This window comes from Eumetopias jubatus, unplaced genomic scaffold, assembly GCF_037043125.1.
Source record: "Eumetopias jubatus isolate StellerSeaLion01/CBP00866 unplaced genomic scaffold, mEumJub1_p1.0 scaffold_15, whole genome shotgun sequence".
In the NCBI taxonomy this organism is placed as follows: Eukaryota; Metazoa; Chordata; class Mammalia; order Carnivora; family Otariidae; genus Eumetopias; species Eumetopias jubatus.
In genome coordinates, this window is record NW_028274821.1 from 60,955,609 (window position 1) to 60,974,150 (window position 18,542).

At 50.9% G+C, this 18,542-nt stretch overlaps 1 protein-coding gene across 1 annotated transcript in view; it reads right to left on the reverse strand.

Moving 5' to 3' along the window:
• Window positions 1–18,542, reverse strand: part of SHB (SH2 domain containing adaptor protein B) — a 135,686-nt gene that overhangs the window by 77,827 nt on the left and 39,317 nt on the right. Inside the window, exon 2 of the mRNA XM_028108844.2 lies at window positions 7,408–7,528. Within this exon, the coding sequence (XP_027964645.2) occupies window positions 7,408–7,528 (121 nt within the window). The remainder of the gene's footprint in view (window positions 1–7,407; window positions 7,529–18,542) is intronic.

Below are 18,542 nucleotides of genomic sequence, written 5' to 3' on the forward strand. Positions count from 1 at the left end.
ATGACAGGGGGCACCAGGGACCAATGTCTGGCACACAGCAGGTGTGCTGTCAGTAACTGTTAGCTTTCTGAGGCCTGTACCAGTCCTGTTGCCAACTTTCCTAAAAAGGTGGGCAAGCTGAGTGTCTTCCGGGAGTGGGGGGATCAAAGGGAGAGGTGCGTGTGGAGTGAGAGAACAGGCAAGGGGCTGCCAGAGTGGGCCCAGTGGTCACCACGGAAACCCAGGCTTCAGGGTCCTCGATCTCCGCTCCCCACTGGGGAACTCAGCAGGTGAGCACCACCGGGCTGGGTGTGTGAGCCCTGCTGTTTCTCAAGAACAGGAAAGTCATTGGGTGACTAATACAAAATCTATTTACACTTGATTATCTCCTTCCTGTCCAGTAGGTAAGTCATTCTGGTAAATGATAGACCAGCTAGGGAACTCTGCACAATCCATGACAAGCCAGGTGAGAGGGTGGAAGGGCAGGTTTCAAAACATTTCAAAACAAGGCCCAGAAGCCCTAGGTTAGAAGTGGGGAGACCCATTCTGTAGCTTGCTGATGTGTGACCTTGACCAGCTCGAGCTCCTCTCTGGGCCTCAAGCAGGAAAATGATTCTGGGTGGAAAAAAGGACTGCTCTTCAAGGACAGTTCTATCCTGACACCTCTCAGCTCCGGGAGAGCTGCTGCGACCACCAGGGCAGGCTGAAGCCTGAGACAGCATGGGGAGAGGGCAGAAGGGCTGGGGGCGGGGCGGTAAAGGGCCTGCTGAGGGTGAGAGGCAGGTCGGTGAGAGGGAGTAATGGTTTGGGGAGCTGAGCTGTGCAGAGCAGGCTAGGCGAAGAAGAGACAAATGCATGGACATTCTGGGAGCAGAGTCCACAGGTACTGCAGAGCTGGGAAGGGCCTAGACTCAGGGGCCCAGCAGAAAGGCCCTTTACTTTCACAGCTATCAGGACAGGGAGAACAGTGCTGCCCGGAATCAGGGGGCAGAGATGATGTCAAACACAAGGAAGGTGGAAATCTGAGGTAGGGTAGCCAGAATCGGCCTCTCTTACACCTAGTCAAAACTCAAAAGCCCCCTTCTCTGAGGAGTGTTTGCAGGTCTTTCAGAGTACAGACCTGTAGCTCCCAGCCCTGTCTGTTCTGAGAGTAGAGAGGACAGCATGCATGCTCCTGGGAGGCTGCTAGGGCCAGCTCTTCCTCCCATCTGGCAAGGCGTGGGCTGGTGCCACATGGAAGTAATGGGGGTGGGGTGAGAGGACGTACAGTTTTGACCAGGATGGAGAAGCCCAACATGACCACAGCAGCAGGGAATCGAAGGGTTTATAAAGGCCCTCATGGCACCCAGGGAAGGCAGGCACCCAGGGAAGAAGGCAAAATCTGATTTTTCAGAGGAGGTAATGGAGGCCCAGAGAGGGGAAGCAACCTGCCTCAGGTCACACAGCAGACCAGGGCAGAGACAGACCCCACTGCCCGCCTCCTTCCTCCAGAAAACAGGTCACAGCTGGAACGCAGAGACTTGAACATGGTACGTAGCCCCATTCTCAGAAAGCACACTACCACTGGAAGAGGTTGTACCAGAGGATGAGAAGATACGGAAGGCTATCCCCACCTTGCCTTTAAAAATCCGTGACTGGTTTTACCTGGACGTACCTGCTAGCACATAGGAAAGAGGAGCAGGCAAGTTGTGAGCAAGGAAAATGGCCATGTCAAGGCAGCAGGGTTCTGTGTGAAATGGCTTTCTTTTAAATTCCTTATTATGCTATAAAATTGATTTAATAATGAAAACATCCTAAAGACTTTTTAATGTGTAATTGCTTATAATAATAAAAATTATGGGAAAATGCTTTCAATTAATGTTTATGTGATTCATCCTGTGAAATGATACTTTGCACAACTTTATAAAGGATGATGGGGGAATTATACCTAAAAGGGGGGCCTAAGTGAGTGTACAATCCCCAGTTATTTCTGCAGACCCTCTGGGAGTACAGGACAGATGTGTGTGTTTTATTTGCAGCTAAGAGCATTACTTTTGCCCCTTACTTAACCTTTCTGAGACTCAGTAGACTTGTCTGTAAAATGGGGATGACAGAAGTACCTCTACCTTACAGGTTCCTTATGAGGATTAAATGAGCTAATCCTTGGAGCAGTGCCTTCCATACAGATGAATGACCACCATCCCAGTTGCCACCCCTGCCTTGGGTACCTCTGAGAGTGCCTGGGCTGAAGGCCTGGGGAGAAAGGGTCCCGGTTGAGAAATATTCTGTGCCTTTAGGTCCACTAGGGCCTCATGATCCAATCAGTCTTTACAAGCTGTTGCCCCATGTGTTTTTTCAGTCATTATCCTATCAAAAGCCTCATTTCCTGCCACTCCTCTCCAGCAGAAAGAACCCACGCCTCCATATGCCTTTGCTCCAGCCCTTCCCTCTGCCTGGGCTGCCAGCCCTGGCTCTCATCACCACCACCTACCACCTCTCTCCCCACCCCCACTCCCCCGCCACCTCACACAGAAGCCCTCGTCCCTCCTCCGAGCTCCTGGAGATTCACCCACTCATCTCCTCCGTGCACCCACCACTGACCACCTGGGTCCAGGCCCGGCTCCCTGCTTCATGGACGGGTGGAGGCAGTGGCAATATCCGCCTAGTTGACAAGGTCAAGTCCTCGGCACAATAGGGCAGGGCAAGGGCTCCAGGCTGGACAACCAAGTGCACTGCAGAGGGCCTGATTTCCACCTGCCCCACTGTCCTGCTGCTTTGACTGCCCACCTCCAGGTGCGCAGGGGCCCCTACAAAGAACAGCCAGAGAACTCACCAGCACAGAATGCCCCAGTAACAATCTCCCGCACACATGCAAAGCTGTTCTTCCCCCTGAGACTCACATCAGTGTTGCGTGCCCTATTTTACAAAGAGGATGCTGTGGCCCTCAAGAGGCTAAGCAAAAGTCAGTCTGACTGGGAGCTCAGAGCCGTTCTCACCAAATCAGCAGCCTCCAAGCACCTCCGGCCCTCAAACCTGGGATGAAGACTCAGGGAAGAGGGTAAGAATGGGCTGTGAGGTAGGGCTTTGGAGGGAGGGTTAACCTGGGGACACGAAAGACACGAGAAGTCCTCTGATTCTTCCGCTTCAATTGACACAGGAGCAATCTGAGGCCCAGGTAGTGTGGAAAAGGCCAAGGCCAGAATGTGACCTCAAGGGAGGGGCCAAGCAAGATGAAAAGGAGAACTAGGGCTGAACAGTTAGCACAAGCCAGGCTGGTCTGAGAAGGGAAGCTGCCAGCCCCAACCAGATCCTCTCCTATTCAGAGTTGGTCTCAGGTACTCCCTTTTGTGGGGCTGGTCTTGGGTGTCTAATGATGATGCAATGCACAGTGACTAAATTTCAGAGGTGGTTTGAGCCAACCACCCATGTGTAACCTAACTACCTTTGTCATCTCCTAATGCAGGCTGTCTTGCTTTGGCTTGGATACCTCTAGGGATGGGCAACACATGGCCTCGTGGGCCAGCTTCATAGTTAATCAGTGGGTTAAAAAAACATCTCAGGGATGCCTGGGTGGCTCAGTCTGTTAAGTGTCTGCCTTTGGCTCAGTTCATGATCCCAGGATCCTGGGATTGAGTTCTGCATCAGGTTCCCTGCTCAGCAGGGAGTCTGCTTCTCCCTGTTCCTCTTTCTCGCCCTTCCTCTCTTCCTCCCCTTGCTCCTGCTCTAAGATAAATAAATAAAATCTTTGAAAAAATAAAAAAATAAAAAGCATTTCTAAAGGATTATGACTTTTTTGAGCCCCCGTTTCTCTACCTATAAAATGGAAAGCTTGAACTGGGTCGCTAGCTTCCCCATTGGGTTCCATAGAGCCCTGGGGTTTTCAGGAGCTACTCTGAAGCTACTTTTGGGATGAGAGAGGCAATGGGGGCAGAGAATGAGATCCAGGCAATCCATGGGTATCTGGGTTGTGAGGTTCTATGGACAGCTATACCTCCATCTGGAGCCAGAACCTAATTCCTGTGGGTGACACAAATGGGAGTCTGTGGAGAGGGAAACTGAGGCAGGCAGAGGGAAGAGGTGAGAGGAGCCCCTGAGAAAATGGGCACACTTCTCCCCACCCTCCTTTGTAGCCACAGCCTATGGGGCTGGGCTGAGTTCTCTGTTCACAAAAGCACACCTCCCCAAGCACTCCCTCTGCGCCCCACCTGCTGCATGGAACCAAGGACACAAGAACAAAACCTTATCAGTTAATCACAGACCAGGTCAGCCACCTGGTGGGGGGGGTCTGAAAATCAAGCTGGGGCACCCCAGGGCTCAGTGCAGAAACACTGCCTTGGCAATCAGCCCCACAATTCACGACCCAGCTCGGTTGCCTTGGGCTACTTATTTCTCTGTGCCTTAGTTTCTGCATCAGTAAAAAGGCACTACACTTTAAAGGGTGATGGTGAGGATACAAGAATTCACATCAAGTGCTGTCAATGGGTGTGGGAGCCTAGCAGTGGCCCCCATTGCTGTTGCTGTCATTACTGACCCATCATGCTACATGTAGGGAAAAACAGAGGCACAAACTATGCTGCCCAAGGTCACACAGCCAGTTTGCAGCCCAAAGTAGCTAGAACTATGACCAACTGCCTGCCCTAAGGCTACTGCTTTACAAGGGGAACTGAGGCTCAGGATCATTCAGGTGGCAAGTGGCCATCTCAGATCTGCTTGACTGACTCCAGCCTGGGCCCCTTCCGCACCATACAGAGGCATGCCATCTCGGGCAGAGAGGGCATGCTCTTCCCAGCAGGGTTATTCTTATCTACGAAAGGTGCCTGCCCTGTTCCTAGAAGTTACGTGCACACATAAATGTTACGGCATCAAATAAAGGTCAACCTAAAGATGGAACGTAGCTTATTCTGTGCCACCCCCGTGCTCCACTGCCCCCCTTCTCCCTGAGGACCTTCATGGCAGCTCAGTGAGCTGCTTCCTGGAACATTTACACGGCGCTGGATCATCCCAGCCCCCTAGCCCTGCCATCAGTCACCGCAGTGACGTTACACACAAAGAATTTTGAGTCGAAGGGAGCTGTAGTGAGGTCGTTACAGCCAGAAAACATTCTGTTTAACCACCTATTTCCTGAGAAACAGAAAATGTGAGTAAATTTGGGCATAGCCTCTAAGCTCAGAAGAAAGTCCAGAACAGCAAAAGTAAGGATGCCTCTTTGGAGACAGAATGCATGAGATCTTAACAGATCTCTAAATCAATCTGCCCTGCCTTGGACCCGGCCGCTGTGGGTGTGTCTCATTAAAAAGCCAAAGTCCCACAGGACAGTTCTATTCAGCTAAGTGGCTAATTGACACTGAGGTCCATGGCAGCACCCAGAAGGAACCAGCTGCATTCTGAAGACACCAGGTAGTGTCCACAAAATCTGGGTTCCCAGAGGTCCCCTTCCCCCCTGGTCCCACGATCTGCAGATGCAGGTCTGAGCCCCTCGCTTCTACTTGTGTGACTCGAGAAGTGACTTGTCCTGTTTTTCTCACGTGGAAAATGAAGCACCACTTCCTTTGCACGGACATGGGTGAAGCTTAAAACCATGTCTGTTAAAGGGCCCAGTACAGAGCCTGGAACCTGGCAAGGGTTCCAGCCTCAGATGGCTCCTGCCATTTCCTCGTGTCCCAGATCTCCCAGCATCAAGCACAAACATACACTTCCCCCGGTGCTCCACCCCAGACTGCCCTGCCAGGCACAGGCCACCTTGCCTTTCTGCCACCTTACTATGTGTCTTCAGGCAAGTCCCTTTCCCTCCATAGACTTAGTTTCCCCATCTATCACACAAGGCTGTTGGGTTCAAATGACCTTGAAGGATCCTTTGCTGCCTGACGTCTGAACGTGCCAGAGGGCCCCAAAGGCACTCTTGTAACCACCATTCCTTTAACCCCAGGCCAACACCTGCCGAATGCAAGACTGGCTGGAGCAGGGCCCCGGGCTGGCACCCCCTAGCACTCCCACAGAGCTGATGTTTCACCAAGCCCGGCAGAGGTGATGGGATGCGGCAGCGGGGGTGGGTGTCACTACAGTCCTGAGGTGAAGAACATCCCACCAGCAGACTTGCTTCCTTAAGTCACTGGAGGGACACCGACCTCAGCCCCGGCTCCCTCTTGCTGCCCACAGAGGCCACTCTGCCAGGAGAGATCAGGAGAGAGCATGAGGCCCTACAGAAGTCTGGCCTCATCGCTCCCTGCCTTGGCCCCTTACAAAGTGGCCAAGCGTTCTGGAGGCCACACTGGTGGTCAGACAATCAACCTCCAGGAACAGGAGAGCACAAGGCAGAGTCCTAGAGGCAGGGTCTGAATGTGTACCCATCTCCTTTAGCAAGTGTCCTATGAGGTCTCTGCAGCCCCATGAGCTAGCACTTAGCACGGGCCCAGCATACACTAAGCACGCAGTCAATGTTGCTTCCTTTCTTCTAATTCAAGAGGAATCAAGAGAATGTGCTCAAAGACATGAACACCAAGTGAACAGTAAGAGGGCCACAGAAAGTGGCATCTGTACCCCAAGTCCCAAGACACACAGGGCACCAATGCACTAAGCCTCAAAATTCAGAGGGGCTCCCAATCTACTCCTGGCCACCTTCCTGCCCTCTAGACCCATGTGGTGCCCCTGTTCATGTGCCTGTCTTGTGTGGGGTCAGAGGGGACCAACCCACACAACTGTTCTTCTGTCTCTGGACTGTCCTCCTGAGTCAGGAGGATCCACATGGGTGGTTTCTCCCCACTGCACTGCTCATGCCCAGGGTCTGTCTGAGATGGCAGATAACCTAATAACCATTCACTCCTTAAAGATGCTCCAGGCATTATCCTGATGAAAACAGACCCTCAGGATACTGCACGCATGGCCACTTTCTTCTGGGTCCCATACAATTGCTTGGACGAGGTTTTGTCGTCAGGGGCCAACAGGAAAACAGCCACAGGAGGAAAGTCTCTGTATTTTCTATAAACCTGCCACATAGTCCAAGGGACTTTACGCTGCTTCCAGCCACATGTCAAAGATTTCCTGGTAAGGGGCGAGGGATAATTCTGTCCCCAGTGATCTAACCTACCTCCTTCTGCTAGATACTGAAAGCAAGGTGACCCTGCATGCTTCTTTTATTGCCCTGGCTGCTAGGAAGCTCCAGGGAAGTTTTCTATCTCAAATGCTGTATTTTTCTTCAATAGAAATTCCCCATTTTGGGGGGGGGTGACTTGGTTAACTGTACTTGGTACCGTGTACATGGACTTCCACTGTGCCCTGCCAGGTACTTCCTGATGTAGGTGAAACATGAACTGGTGAACTGGGGTGAAGACTCAACACAGCACTGCCCTCCAAGCACCATGATGAGAGCACAAACCTTCCCCTGCTGATGCTAGCTGGGGACCACCCAAGAGTGTCCCCTCTGCCTCCCTGCTGAGTTGCGAGTCTGCTTACCTGTCATGATCCTCTGGGCCTCGTAGGGTTCCATGTAACCAGCACTCTCTCCCTTTCCTGCTTTGCTCCTGAGATCATTCTTGGCATCAAAGGGATCCGAATAGTCATCAGCGATGGTCACCTGCAAGGAGCAAGATGGCAGGAGTATGAGTCCACTTCTGGCTTTCTGCTTCACTTCTTTCACAGCCAGGCTTCGCTCCAACAAACATAAATGGAGCCTGCATCATACCAGCAAGGAGCAGGGGTTGGAGACAGGAAACAGAGCTGGTGCCCATCCTTGGGGAGCTCCCATTCTCGGACGGGTATCAGAGAGACCCACACTGGCAGAGCTCCTTGCCTCTGAGCCTATGCCTGCAGCCTGGCTGCTCCAGGCACAGCCCCGTGAGAACAGAAGGGCATCTGGGTAGAGAAGCACAAAGGCAAGAACCTGGAGGGTGTCTTTGGGGAATGTGAGTTGCTCAATTTAAAGGAATGGAAATGGAGGAAAGTTGGAAATGAGATAGCAGAAAGCCCAGAGATGCTGACAGGCTCCTGGTGCTGGCTGAGTCCTACTGGTCTGTCTAGAGATAATTATGTTCAGCGTTCCATCTTCCCCGAATCTGGAACACAAGCATGCCTTGGGTAATCGGACAACAATTTGGTGAGATCAGCGCAAACTGCAAACATGACCATGGCCGCAGGCAGACCCAATGAAAACACAAAAGCAGCTCAGGGAAGGACAGACTGCCATGGCGAGAAAGGGCCTTCTATAACAGATGGGGAAACTGAGGTCGAGAGAGAGAAGGGGCTTGACTAAGACCCTCAGCCAGATCCTCTGCCTCCCAGGGTCATTCTCCTGGACTCCTCACTTGTCCATATTTAAGAATATATCAAAGTCCCATGGCAAACAGACAGACAGGGTCCCCCTGGGGTAGGCAGTCAGAGCAGGGAGGTGAGTCCTAGGACTATGCCAGAATCTGAGATTTGAACGTTGCAGAGACAAAGTTCCACATTTTCCCTGGAGGAGGATAAAAATTCTTGGGCTAAGAGTAAACATGGCAGTTTTTCCTCCCATTTCTAACTTCCTAAGCTTCATGAAGGGCACACTTACCAGTGGGGATAGGACAGGAACCCATCCAACCCGTTCCCTGTCACAGCACCCTAGCTCCACCGCAAACTCGCTGTGACCTCTGTTGAGTTCTTTGCCCCCTTGGTCACACCTGGCAAAGGGCAAGTCCTCAGCCTCTCAGCCTGGGCCACCCAGCTGCCTCTCTTGGGAGGGGATAGGTTAGCATTTCTCTCAACCCTTGGGGTTACATGAATTGTTATTTAAATTGTAGGTTTAATTAGAAACCACAGGAGCCTTCTCTCTCTCCCAGCTCCTGGAATGTAAAGCATTTGAGGGGCCTATAAACCCAGGGGAAGGGAAAATCACCCTTTGTCTGCCTGGTAAATGGCAGCTCGTGGCGGCAGCCCTGGCAGGGTGAGCGAGTGACCTTCAGCTGCCAGGAATGTGATGCCCGCAGAGGGACAGCGGGCAGGAGCCCCGTCACGGGAGTGTGGCTGGGGGCTGATGGGAGGTGTGGCACACAGCCGCCACCGCTCCCCGAACAAGAGCAAGCTTATCAGTGAACGACCCGGGGCCAGAGCGCCTGCCACCGCCTGCCACTGCTTCATCACGGCTGTGGGTCAGGCTCGGAGTCCCAGAGGGGACACTTCCAGATGCTGACATTGTCATCGTGGCCTGAGACTCACTGAGCTCAAATAACACCAGGCAGGGGAAAGATGGGGGTGGGGGAGCACTGGGTCTGGCAATGTCTTTCCTTTGATATTTCTACTCTACCATTTGCAGAATACATTAGGGAGAAAATTACACATGTGAACCACTGTCAGAAGAGCTAAGAGGCTGATCTGATCTAGGGTTTTGTGTCTAAGAGTTCAAGGAACCAGAAGTCCAAATGGAGAAAATGACAAGCCCACTGGAGATGACCTCTACTCTCATTTCTCTCATCCTGGATTTCCTTACCCTCTCTTTTCAACATGAACGGCTTCCATCTACTCTAGGAAGGGAGCAAATATTTCTCCAAGAAAAGCAAATCATTTTGGGGGGATTAGCTGAGGAAGGGGAGGACAGGGGAGGGAGTGGGCTGCAGTCTCCACAATCTAGAAATCAACATTCCAGCTCCTCTCGGAAGTGCTCTGTAATTTGCAAACAGGGAAGGCTTGCAGGATATAAACCAAATCTTTGTTCGCCCTGGGACAGGAGCTCTGGGAGGCCTTCAGTTCAGCAGACACTATCTGTATTTTCTAATTAAAATGAGATCTGAGCTCAGGTTGTCAAGGGGGACCCCAGCTGCCTGCCCTGCTTACTTCCGTTTCAATAAGAATTTACAAATCCTAAAACCAGGAAAAGCCCCTGGTCCCTGCTGACATATGGTTCCAGTTATATACCTGCTGACAGTTGAAAATCCTTCCATTAAAAAAAAAAGAAGTTTACAATTCTGTTAGTTTAAGAAGCAAATCGGAAGGTTCCTAAAATGTATATTTAATCAATTTGCTTTCCAGCTTCAAAGTGAGGTTGGTGGAGGGGAGGGAATTTGAGGTTTGAGCAACCTGAAACTTGGCAAACACTCACTGAGCTGCCTGACCTTTCCGCAAAATTATGTCCTGGTTTTTGGAGTAAAAGTTTAACCAGGTGCTAAGAGAGTGGAGCAGGCAGTTATCCAGCACGCCAAGCGGCTTGCCACAGGCCCCAGCCACCAGCACTGGGCAGTGTGACCGCTGTCCAAGCTACCCAGGGCTCCCTGCAAGTCAGGAAGGCCAGCAGGGGGCTTGAGTGGAGGCTGATGATTTTCTGAGTTAAAAGAAAGGGAATGAGTTTCCCCAGATGTGGGTTTGGGTTCCTGCTGGGGCTGACTCCGCTGTACTTTTAAAATGTCCTCCAATCTAACTGAACAATTCAACCAAAAGGGAGCGAGTTGTCAGGCTGCGGGTCAGGCCACATAGGCACAAAAGAAGCTTTCCTTGATTTCAAACTTGGATTGACAGGCATCAGACCCCTTCAATGTGGCCCGCTCATGGTCCCACGGGGCAGGCGCAGAGCTGAGAGGGGGTCCCAGGCCACTGGTCTCACCACTCCACTAAGGAGCTAGGTAGCAGCAGAAACGCAGGCTGTTGGAGCCTGTCAAGCCAGTGAGTCACGTTCGCTTTTCTGGCTTCCTGGGATGGGTGCAATGGTCCCTCTCCGACAAAGGAGAGTTATGGCTAAAACCCTAGGCAAGGCTTTTCTTGCTTTCAAATAAAACTGGAGACCTTGGGTCAGCCCAGTGCCCCAAAAGACTTTCACAGGGTTAAAGAGCCATGAAACTGGGGGTCCTTGAGAGACCTGCTCCAAACTCTCCTTTCGTAATGGCCCACCGCAGCCCAGAGGGTTCTAGAATGCCACCATGTCTGCTGCCTTTCTGACAAGGCTCTGTGAGCTAGCTGCAGACTGGGAGTGGGGTCCACAAGCCTCCTTTCTGGTTTGCACACACTGCTCTGTGAAACTGGTTCCTCCCTTCCAGTAGTCTGAGGCCTGGGTGTTTTTATCTTGGGAATTTAGCTTTGTGATAGGAAGCAGTCTTCCTGTTCAGGCCCAAAGGGAAGCACTAGAGGAAGATGGGTGTTGCCACTTGACCACACAGGGCCATTTGCTTTTGTGAGACAGCTGCCCCTGTGGGGAGAACGGGTCCTCTCCACACACTTTCAGCAGAAAGGTAAATTGGCAGGGCCATTTTGAAGGACAGCTTTTGGCAAAACCCATGAAAATCCAAAAATGCACATGGATTGACCCAGCAATTTCACTTCTCAGTATTTATTCCCAAATGTGCACAAGGAGACGGGCAAGAATGCTCACTGGAGCACATAATAATGAGCAACTGTAAGCACCTGCTATATCCATCAATAGGGGAACTGCTAAATAAAACGTGCTAGCTCCACACTATGAAATATTATTCAGCAGATTAAAAAAAAAAGCAGTTGCTCTATATGCACGCACATATCTCCAAAACATAGCTTTGAATGGAAAAAAAGCAGGCTGTGGAATGATAAATATGATACCTATTCATGAAAAATAAAACAGAAACCTTTATTTAATGTAAAGAAAAGGTCTAGGGACATAGAAACTTTTTTTTTTTAATTTTTAAGGTTTTATTTTTTTTTAAGTTATCGCTACACCCAACGTGGGGCTTGAACTCAAAACTCCAAGAGATCAAGAGTTGCACGCTCTACCAAATGAGCAAACCAGGAATCCCTAGGGAGATATAAACTAAACAGATACCTCCTCTGGGAGGAGGGAAGGACTGAGATCAGGTGGTTAGAGGAAATCAAAGGAGACTTGTCTGTAATGTTAACACGTTTTTCAAATAAGGAAAACTTATTAATATATTTACACGCAAAACTAAACTTTAAAAAAAAGCACTCCTCCTCATAGTCTATTTTTGGTACAGCAGATAAACTGTTTCCCAAACTTGCCTGAAGACAGGAATGGCCTGGAATGCTTGTTAAAAAAACAGATTCCTACCCCAATAATCTGTGTATTTAATAAGTAACCCAGGTGATTCTTACCAGGAAAGTTTGAGAAGCTTTAAGTGAGAGCCAGCACCCTCCCCCACCAATCTAAAGCTAAGCCTCCAGATATCACTCTGGAATTTCACTTTCCCCAGTTATTTCTCAGCCATGTTCATTAAACTGAGGCAAGAAGTCGATGTTAAATGCAGTTCTCGCTTGCTTTCTTCCCTGGGGATTAAGTGGAGTAAGAGATGACCCAACATGACTTGGTCCATCTCCAGAATCTAAGATGTGGAGGTCATGGCATCCCTGTGCAATTCTGAGGGCTGGCCCCAGATGAAGCAACACAGCCTGGGCAGCAGGGGGAGGGTCACCAGGAAAGACCCTGCCCTGCCCCACCCCACCCCGGGCCCGACGACAGTCCTGGCCATGAGCATGTGCCAGGCTCTCTGTTCTGAAGCATAGATGCTTTTGGGCTCTTGGCACACTCTGCAGGAAGATGGCACAGCCCCAGAAAGGGCTGACAGGACGGTGGAGAGCAGCCACTGCTGAAATGCAGGGAGCATCCCCAATAAAATCACTCCAACCCTGATGTAAAGAAAAAAAAAGAGAAAGAGGGGGAATAGCCGTCACCTTCCAAGACTGGGTGACCCACACTGTCCCCACTGCCCCATGGGCACATCCTGAGTCATAAGGTCACTTCCACGTGCTGTGCTGCCTGTGGGAACTGGCGGCATCAAACTGGCCCTGCTCGACCACTTGTTGGATGAGGCAAGATAAGTCTCCCCCATTTTAAGTTGCTCTCCCCTCCCTGGGAAGTGAGGGGGCAGCACCCCATGAGGTCCTGGGTCCTTTCCAGGCCCATAACTTCTTTCTGCTCTACTCCAGAGCAAACTGCATATGAACACACATGGGGATGTTCTACATGGTCCCAGCCGGACCATTTCCTCATCACTTTTGGCATGAAGACCGTACGTTACTTTTAACAGTTTGGGGGTCACTTGACACAGATCCCTTCAGAAATCTGCTAAGTGATGAAGCTGTGGCTCTCTCCACCACTTTTATACGTGCCTGCAAAGGGAGGGCACATTTCAGAAAGGTCAGAAGCACTATGTTAAGACCCAGCCCCCATGCATTTGAGCTCCTTTAAGGACTGGCTAAGACGAGATGTACTCTCTAGGCCTTATAGTGGCAGTGGGTGCTGACTCTATCATAATTCAACACACATCATTCACCTGGCTGAAAATACAGTGTGGTGCATGACTGGCCCGTCATTTGTCTGGGGAGTGTGGGGGCACAGAAAAGAGCAGCCTGAGGTGATGTGTTGTGGCTTACAGCCACACAGCACTCAAGGCAACCTGGCCCTTTTTCTCACTCTAGAGGTCAAGAGAGCTCCCTGAAGGTGATCAAACAGCATGCAGGGCATGAGGCGGCAGCGGAAGCCAGAGGCTCCATGCCTCTGTCCCCCATTAGAGGATTAGACAGGCTGGAGTCCTGGTCCTCCTTTGAGATCCACCATGACACGGGCCCTGGCAGGCATGATATCCCCACGATGGAGGCTCTGTTGCCATGCCAACTAAGAGCCGATGTTAAAGAAACAGGGATTTGGGGGTCTGGAGAGGGCTTTAAATGACTAGCATGCTGCCCAGGAAAGAGGCAGTGGACAAATGTTCTGCACAGACCCAGAAACTATACAGAAGCAAGCTCAGTGAGTCAGAAAGGACATTAACAGCTGCTAAAGGGACACGCTGCCTGGAAACCAGAGTTCTTATCATTTCAGTGTCCGAGCAGAAGTGCCACGGTGGGTGTCTGCTTTGGGTAGAAGTCAGCTAACTGGATATCACCTGTCTGTGCGGTTTTCTTAGCACAGATTCAGCTGCCCCACAGCAGAAGGTCAGCTTTGAGAAACGCCTCAATGGGTGGCTATCTGCAGAACCCCCAACGTGACCAAGGCAGGCGGTATTTCCGAAGCTCGGAGGCTGACTAGTGATGGCTATGCTGCGGCAGCTGCCTAGGGCCATGCCAGTACACAGAAAAGGCAGAGGCACCAAAGAAAGGATGCTAGCAAGCAGGGACAGCCCAGACAAGCAGAGTTCTGGAGTGCAGCTGCCTCGGCCCCAGCCTTGCCGGGTAACTGGGCAACCTGCTTTATCTCTCAGTTTCAGCAATTCACCTGCGCCATGGAACAAGACCGTTGGCTATCTCAGCTTCACATGAATGTTACGAGGAGCAAACACTGAGATGGTTCGGGGATGTGTCAGCAGTTTATAAAGAAAAGGCTACGGTGGCACCTTCTGGGTGCCCAGGATGGAGCTAAGTCCTGGGGAGGGACTCTGCCCACAAGAAGCAGAAATTTAGTGAAGACAAAACAAAGACCTGACAAGAACCTGTCAAGGCCCCAGTGGTGACAGAGGAAATGCATTTGGGCATGACAACAGCTGTCATTGTTCTCAACCACAAAAAGAAAAATGTTTGTGGGGAACAACCCTTTTCTGTCCTTTTATGCTTTGGGAAAGGTGTACCTCCTAGTCGGGGGCATCTGCTAAGAAGAAGAGAACCTCTTGGGACGCTCAGGGCTGCCCACCCGTGTGCTGGGAGACAGTGTGCTCCTGGTCTCTAGGGCTCCGAGCGGCTCAGGGAACCAGGCTGTAACACACACAGGGTTGTGGGGATGCCCCAAGCGGAGATACTAGCAAGCACCACCTGCTCGCCTCTCCCTGTCCCTGGCTTTGACCATCATAGACCAGCTCTCCTTACAGGCATGCCAATAAATCATTTCTGACGTGCTAAGGAAATTAATTTGGGGAAGATTAATTAGCTACATTCATGCATTCAGCATAACCCCTGGAAACCAGATGGTGCGGGTGGGGGGGGGGGCGGCACTTTTCCATACCGACTTAGGACTGGTTTCCTTTCTCTCCTCTGAAGTCTGACTCAGCCATGCAGAGTTACCTCAAAGTTCTAAACCCCTCTTTCATGCATGGAGGTCAAGTGCTTCTAGTGATGGGGAGTTCATGACTTCCTAATTCAGTTATTTGGGACAGTTTTTCTCCAGCAGGCGTCATTCATTTCTTTGTGCAGACCTTGGGTGCTCTATTGTATACACCTCTTTAAAGACCAGCCAGTTACCTGCCCCCCACCCCATGTCAGGAGGCGAGGGGTGTTTCAAGTGGTCTCCACTGGTCTTTCCAGTCCTGCCCCTCCCACGGCCACAGCTGCTTGCCTAGACACCTGCAGGCTCCAACTTGTTAGGAAAAACGCATTTCAAATTACAGCCTCTGTCAGCTCCTCTTAGGCCCTGCTTGCTCAGCCCCTCTCTCTCTCACACACACAGTCACACACACATCTCACCCTCCCTCGGTTTAACCCTGTGGAAAAGGCTCTGAGTCCTGGGTGGGAGGCTGCTGGAGTGGAGCCCGCCCCAGCCCTCTGTTCACTCCAGAAGCTTGCTGTTAAATGGTAGGGACTAGCTTCTCAGCATCTCTCAAGCAGTGGAAGGTTCTATTTTGAACTCAAAAATAGCTCAGTCCTAGAATTTCTTAATTGCTTTCAGCTAAGGCCAGAGCCAGAATTTAGTGCATCCCTCCTGAGGACAGAAGCTCCCAGGGGTCTAAAGAGTCATTACATGTGAGGTCAGAACAGAAAGAGCCCTGGGAGATAATGTAGTTCAGTGGGTCTCAGACTTCCATGTGTGTAACTGTGTAAAGGAAATCTCACATGGAACCCCAACATGTGCCACATTGCCCACAGTCTCAAAATCATGAATTCACTGGGAAGCAGGAGGCCCTGGGTGGGTGGGTGGTAAAGGTCAATGCCAAAAACAGGTAACTCAATGTTTCCTAACACCCAGGCCCACGCTGTTTCTGCAATACCTGTATGGCTATCTAATTTTTCTCTTAAAATCATTCCTAACATGGGGTACCTGGCTAGCTCAGCAGGAAGAGCATATGACTCTTGATCTCGGGGTCCTGAGTTCGAGGCCCATTTTGGGTATAAGAATTACTAAAAAAAAAAAAAAAAAAATTGATAAACTTAAAAAAAATCATTCCTAACATTGTCAATTTGCACAATCACTCTCCCCACCCCCAGGAAAAGACCCTTAGTGCCTCTTGCAAGGACCACCACCCATATCATCCATCCCTGGGCTCTGGCTCAGTGCTGCCCAGCCCTCTGACAAACCCCATCAACCTCAACCTCCACCCAGCTTCCCAGATAGTCCTTTCTTGCAAGCTTCTTGCTCAAGTGGGACAAGTGTTCCTCCTGGGGTTTGGGGTCACTGCCTAGAAAATGCTCAGACCAGCCCTGGATCAAGAAGGGTAAGATCGGGGTGGCTGGGTGGCTCAGTTAGTTAAGCATCTGCTTTCGGCTCAGGTCATGATCCCAGGGTCCCGGGATCGAGTCCCGAGTCATCAGGTTCCTTGCTCAGTGGGGAGTCAGCTTCTCTCTCTCCCTCTGCCCCTCCCCCCGCGTGCGCGCACTCTCTCTCTCTCAAATAAATAAATAAAATCTTTAAAAAAAGGATAAGGGGCGCCTGGGTGGCTCAGTCATTAAGTGTCTGCCTTTGGCTCAGGTCATGATCGGATCGAGCCCCGCATCGGACTCCCTGCTCCGCGGGAAGCCTGCTTCTCCCTCTCCCACTCCCACTGCTTGTGTTCCTGCTCTCGCTGTGTCTCTCTCTGTCAAATAAATAAATAAAATCTTTTAAAAATAAAAAAATTAAAAAAATTAAAAAAGAAGGATAACATCAAGGTCAGGATTTTCTTCTTTGCAGGACACTTAGGGCTGGAAGGGTAGGAGAATTATCAACCGGAGCAGGGACACGGGACGGCCCTGAAAAGCCTTTACCTCTCTGTGCCTCAGCTGCCTTGGTTATAAAATGACAACAGGATGAAGGCAAAATGAACCAATACTAAGTGAGGCAGAACGGGCCTGGCACACAGCAAGCACTCAAGACGCGTCAGGTGTGACTATCATCATCTCAACCCATCATCCAGCCTGATGGATTCCCCTGTCTTATGGGGGAAGCAACTGAGGCCTGGAAAAGGGAAAGGGCTTGTGGAGGTCGTCTGGAAATCCAGGAAGAGAATGTGTCACTGGGGTGACAAAACCAAACTCCCAGCAAATCCCAACCACAGGAAAACCTGTCATTTGGTAACCTATCCTGCCTGCTTCCAAAATGGGTTTTGGACAACTGAATTCAAGTCATTTTTCCGCCCCTGGTAGGCCCGGCCCTTCTGCCGCTCCCTTCCCAAGAAAGGATCAGAATGCCCCTGAGGCTTTCTCACGGTGATAGAAGACTCTGTACAGTACGAACAACTTCTCCAGTGTTCTCACAGGAAAAGTATGTAAAGCAAAACAGCAGAGCCTAGAAGCCAAAGGCCTTCCTGAGGGCTCCGGTACCTTTAAAAGCCAGGCCTCCATGCAGGCCATGGAGATGAGCAGGAGTGGCTGGGTGATGGGGTCTCTCCAGCCTGTATGAGCTCTGTGCCCAGAGCTGACACTAAGGGGAGAATGGGCTCAATCCAGGTGCAGCTTATGTGATTGGCGACAGTGGTCCAGGATCCGTACTAAGGGAAGGGGCGCTTCTCTCTGAGCGGGTCCCATTAGGACGATGCGTGCACATTTCTAACAAAAGAGCAGCAAGGCAGGCCGGAGCATCTTTAAAACACAAGCAGCAATAAACAGCTGCCCTCCCCCAAGAATTACTGCCTCTTTATTGAGGACACACAGCATCGGCCATAATTACCACCACCGTATTTGAGGGTTCCCAATTATATATATTCCGCTTAATGGTGGGTGCTCGGTAAATGGTGACTCACTTTTTTAAAATGATGTCATCTTCTGAAGTCCTCAAGCAACCAAGCCTCACTTAACTCTCACATGCAGACCTCTAGGCCAAGAAACTGTCCCTGAATCCCCAAGCACTTCTCATATGGACTCAGCACTTTCCAATGTACAGGAAAATTACTGGGCACAGAACTTTGCAACAACATACCTGTCTGTACTGATGTGAGCGGCTTGTTCAACCACCTGCACCCCCTGCTCACAACATGCCAGCCAACGAGCCCTGCCTCGTGGAGCTTCTGGTCTCCTGGGGAAGCGCACTGTTAATCAGTTCGCCTTCCTGGGGAGGGCAGGAGAGACCCAGCCAGCATGTGCCAGGCAGAGGAGTAAGTGTACGGGTGAGGCCCCTTCATACCCTGTCCTGAATTGCAGCTATGTGGACACCTGTCTGCTTCACCAAACCTGGGAGGCAGGTTCCAGAGCCGGTTCCCTGCATACCACAGTCAGCTCCAGCGTGCAGCAGGGCCCCTGCAAGGTGTGCTGGGGAGGAGCCAGGGCAGGCAGGGATGTTGAGGGTGGTACTGCATTCAGAGGTCTGAGCTTCAGTGCTTCCTGGCTTCTCACCAGCTGTGGGGCTCTGGTAGGATGTCTCCTACCTTTTCTGAGACTGAGTTCGCCCACCTTCACTGGGAGAACATCTTCCTCCCAGGGTATGAGGAAACTGAGTCAATGGACCAAAGGATAACATAATGGCTGGCACACTGTATTGGTAAGAGTGAGAGGCACTGGAAAACATGGAAAAGATGCTATTCTCATTTTTGAGA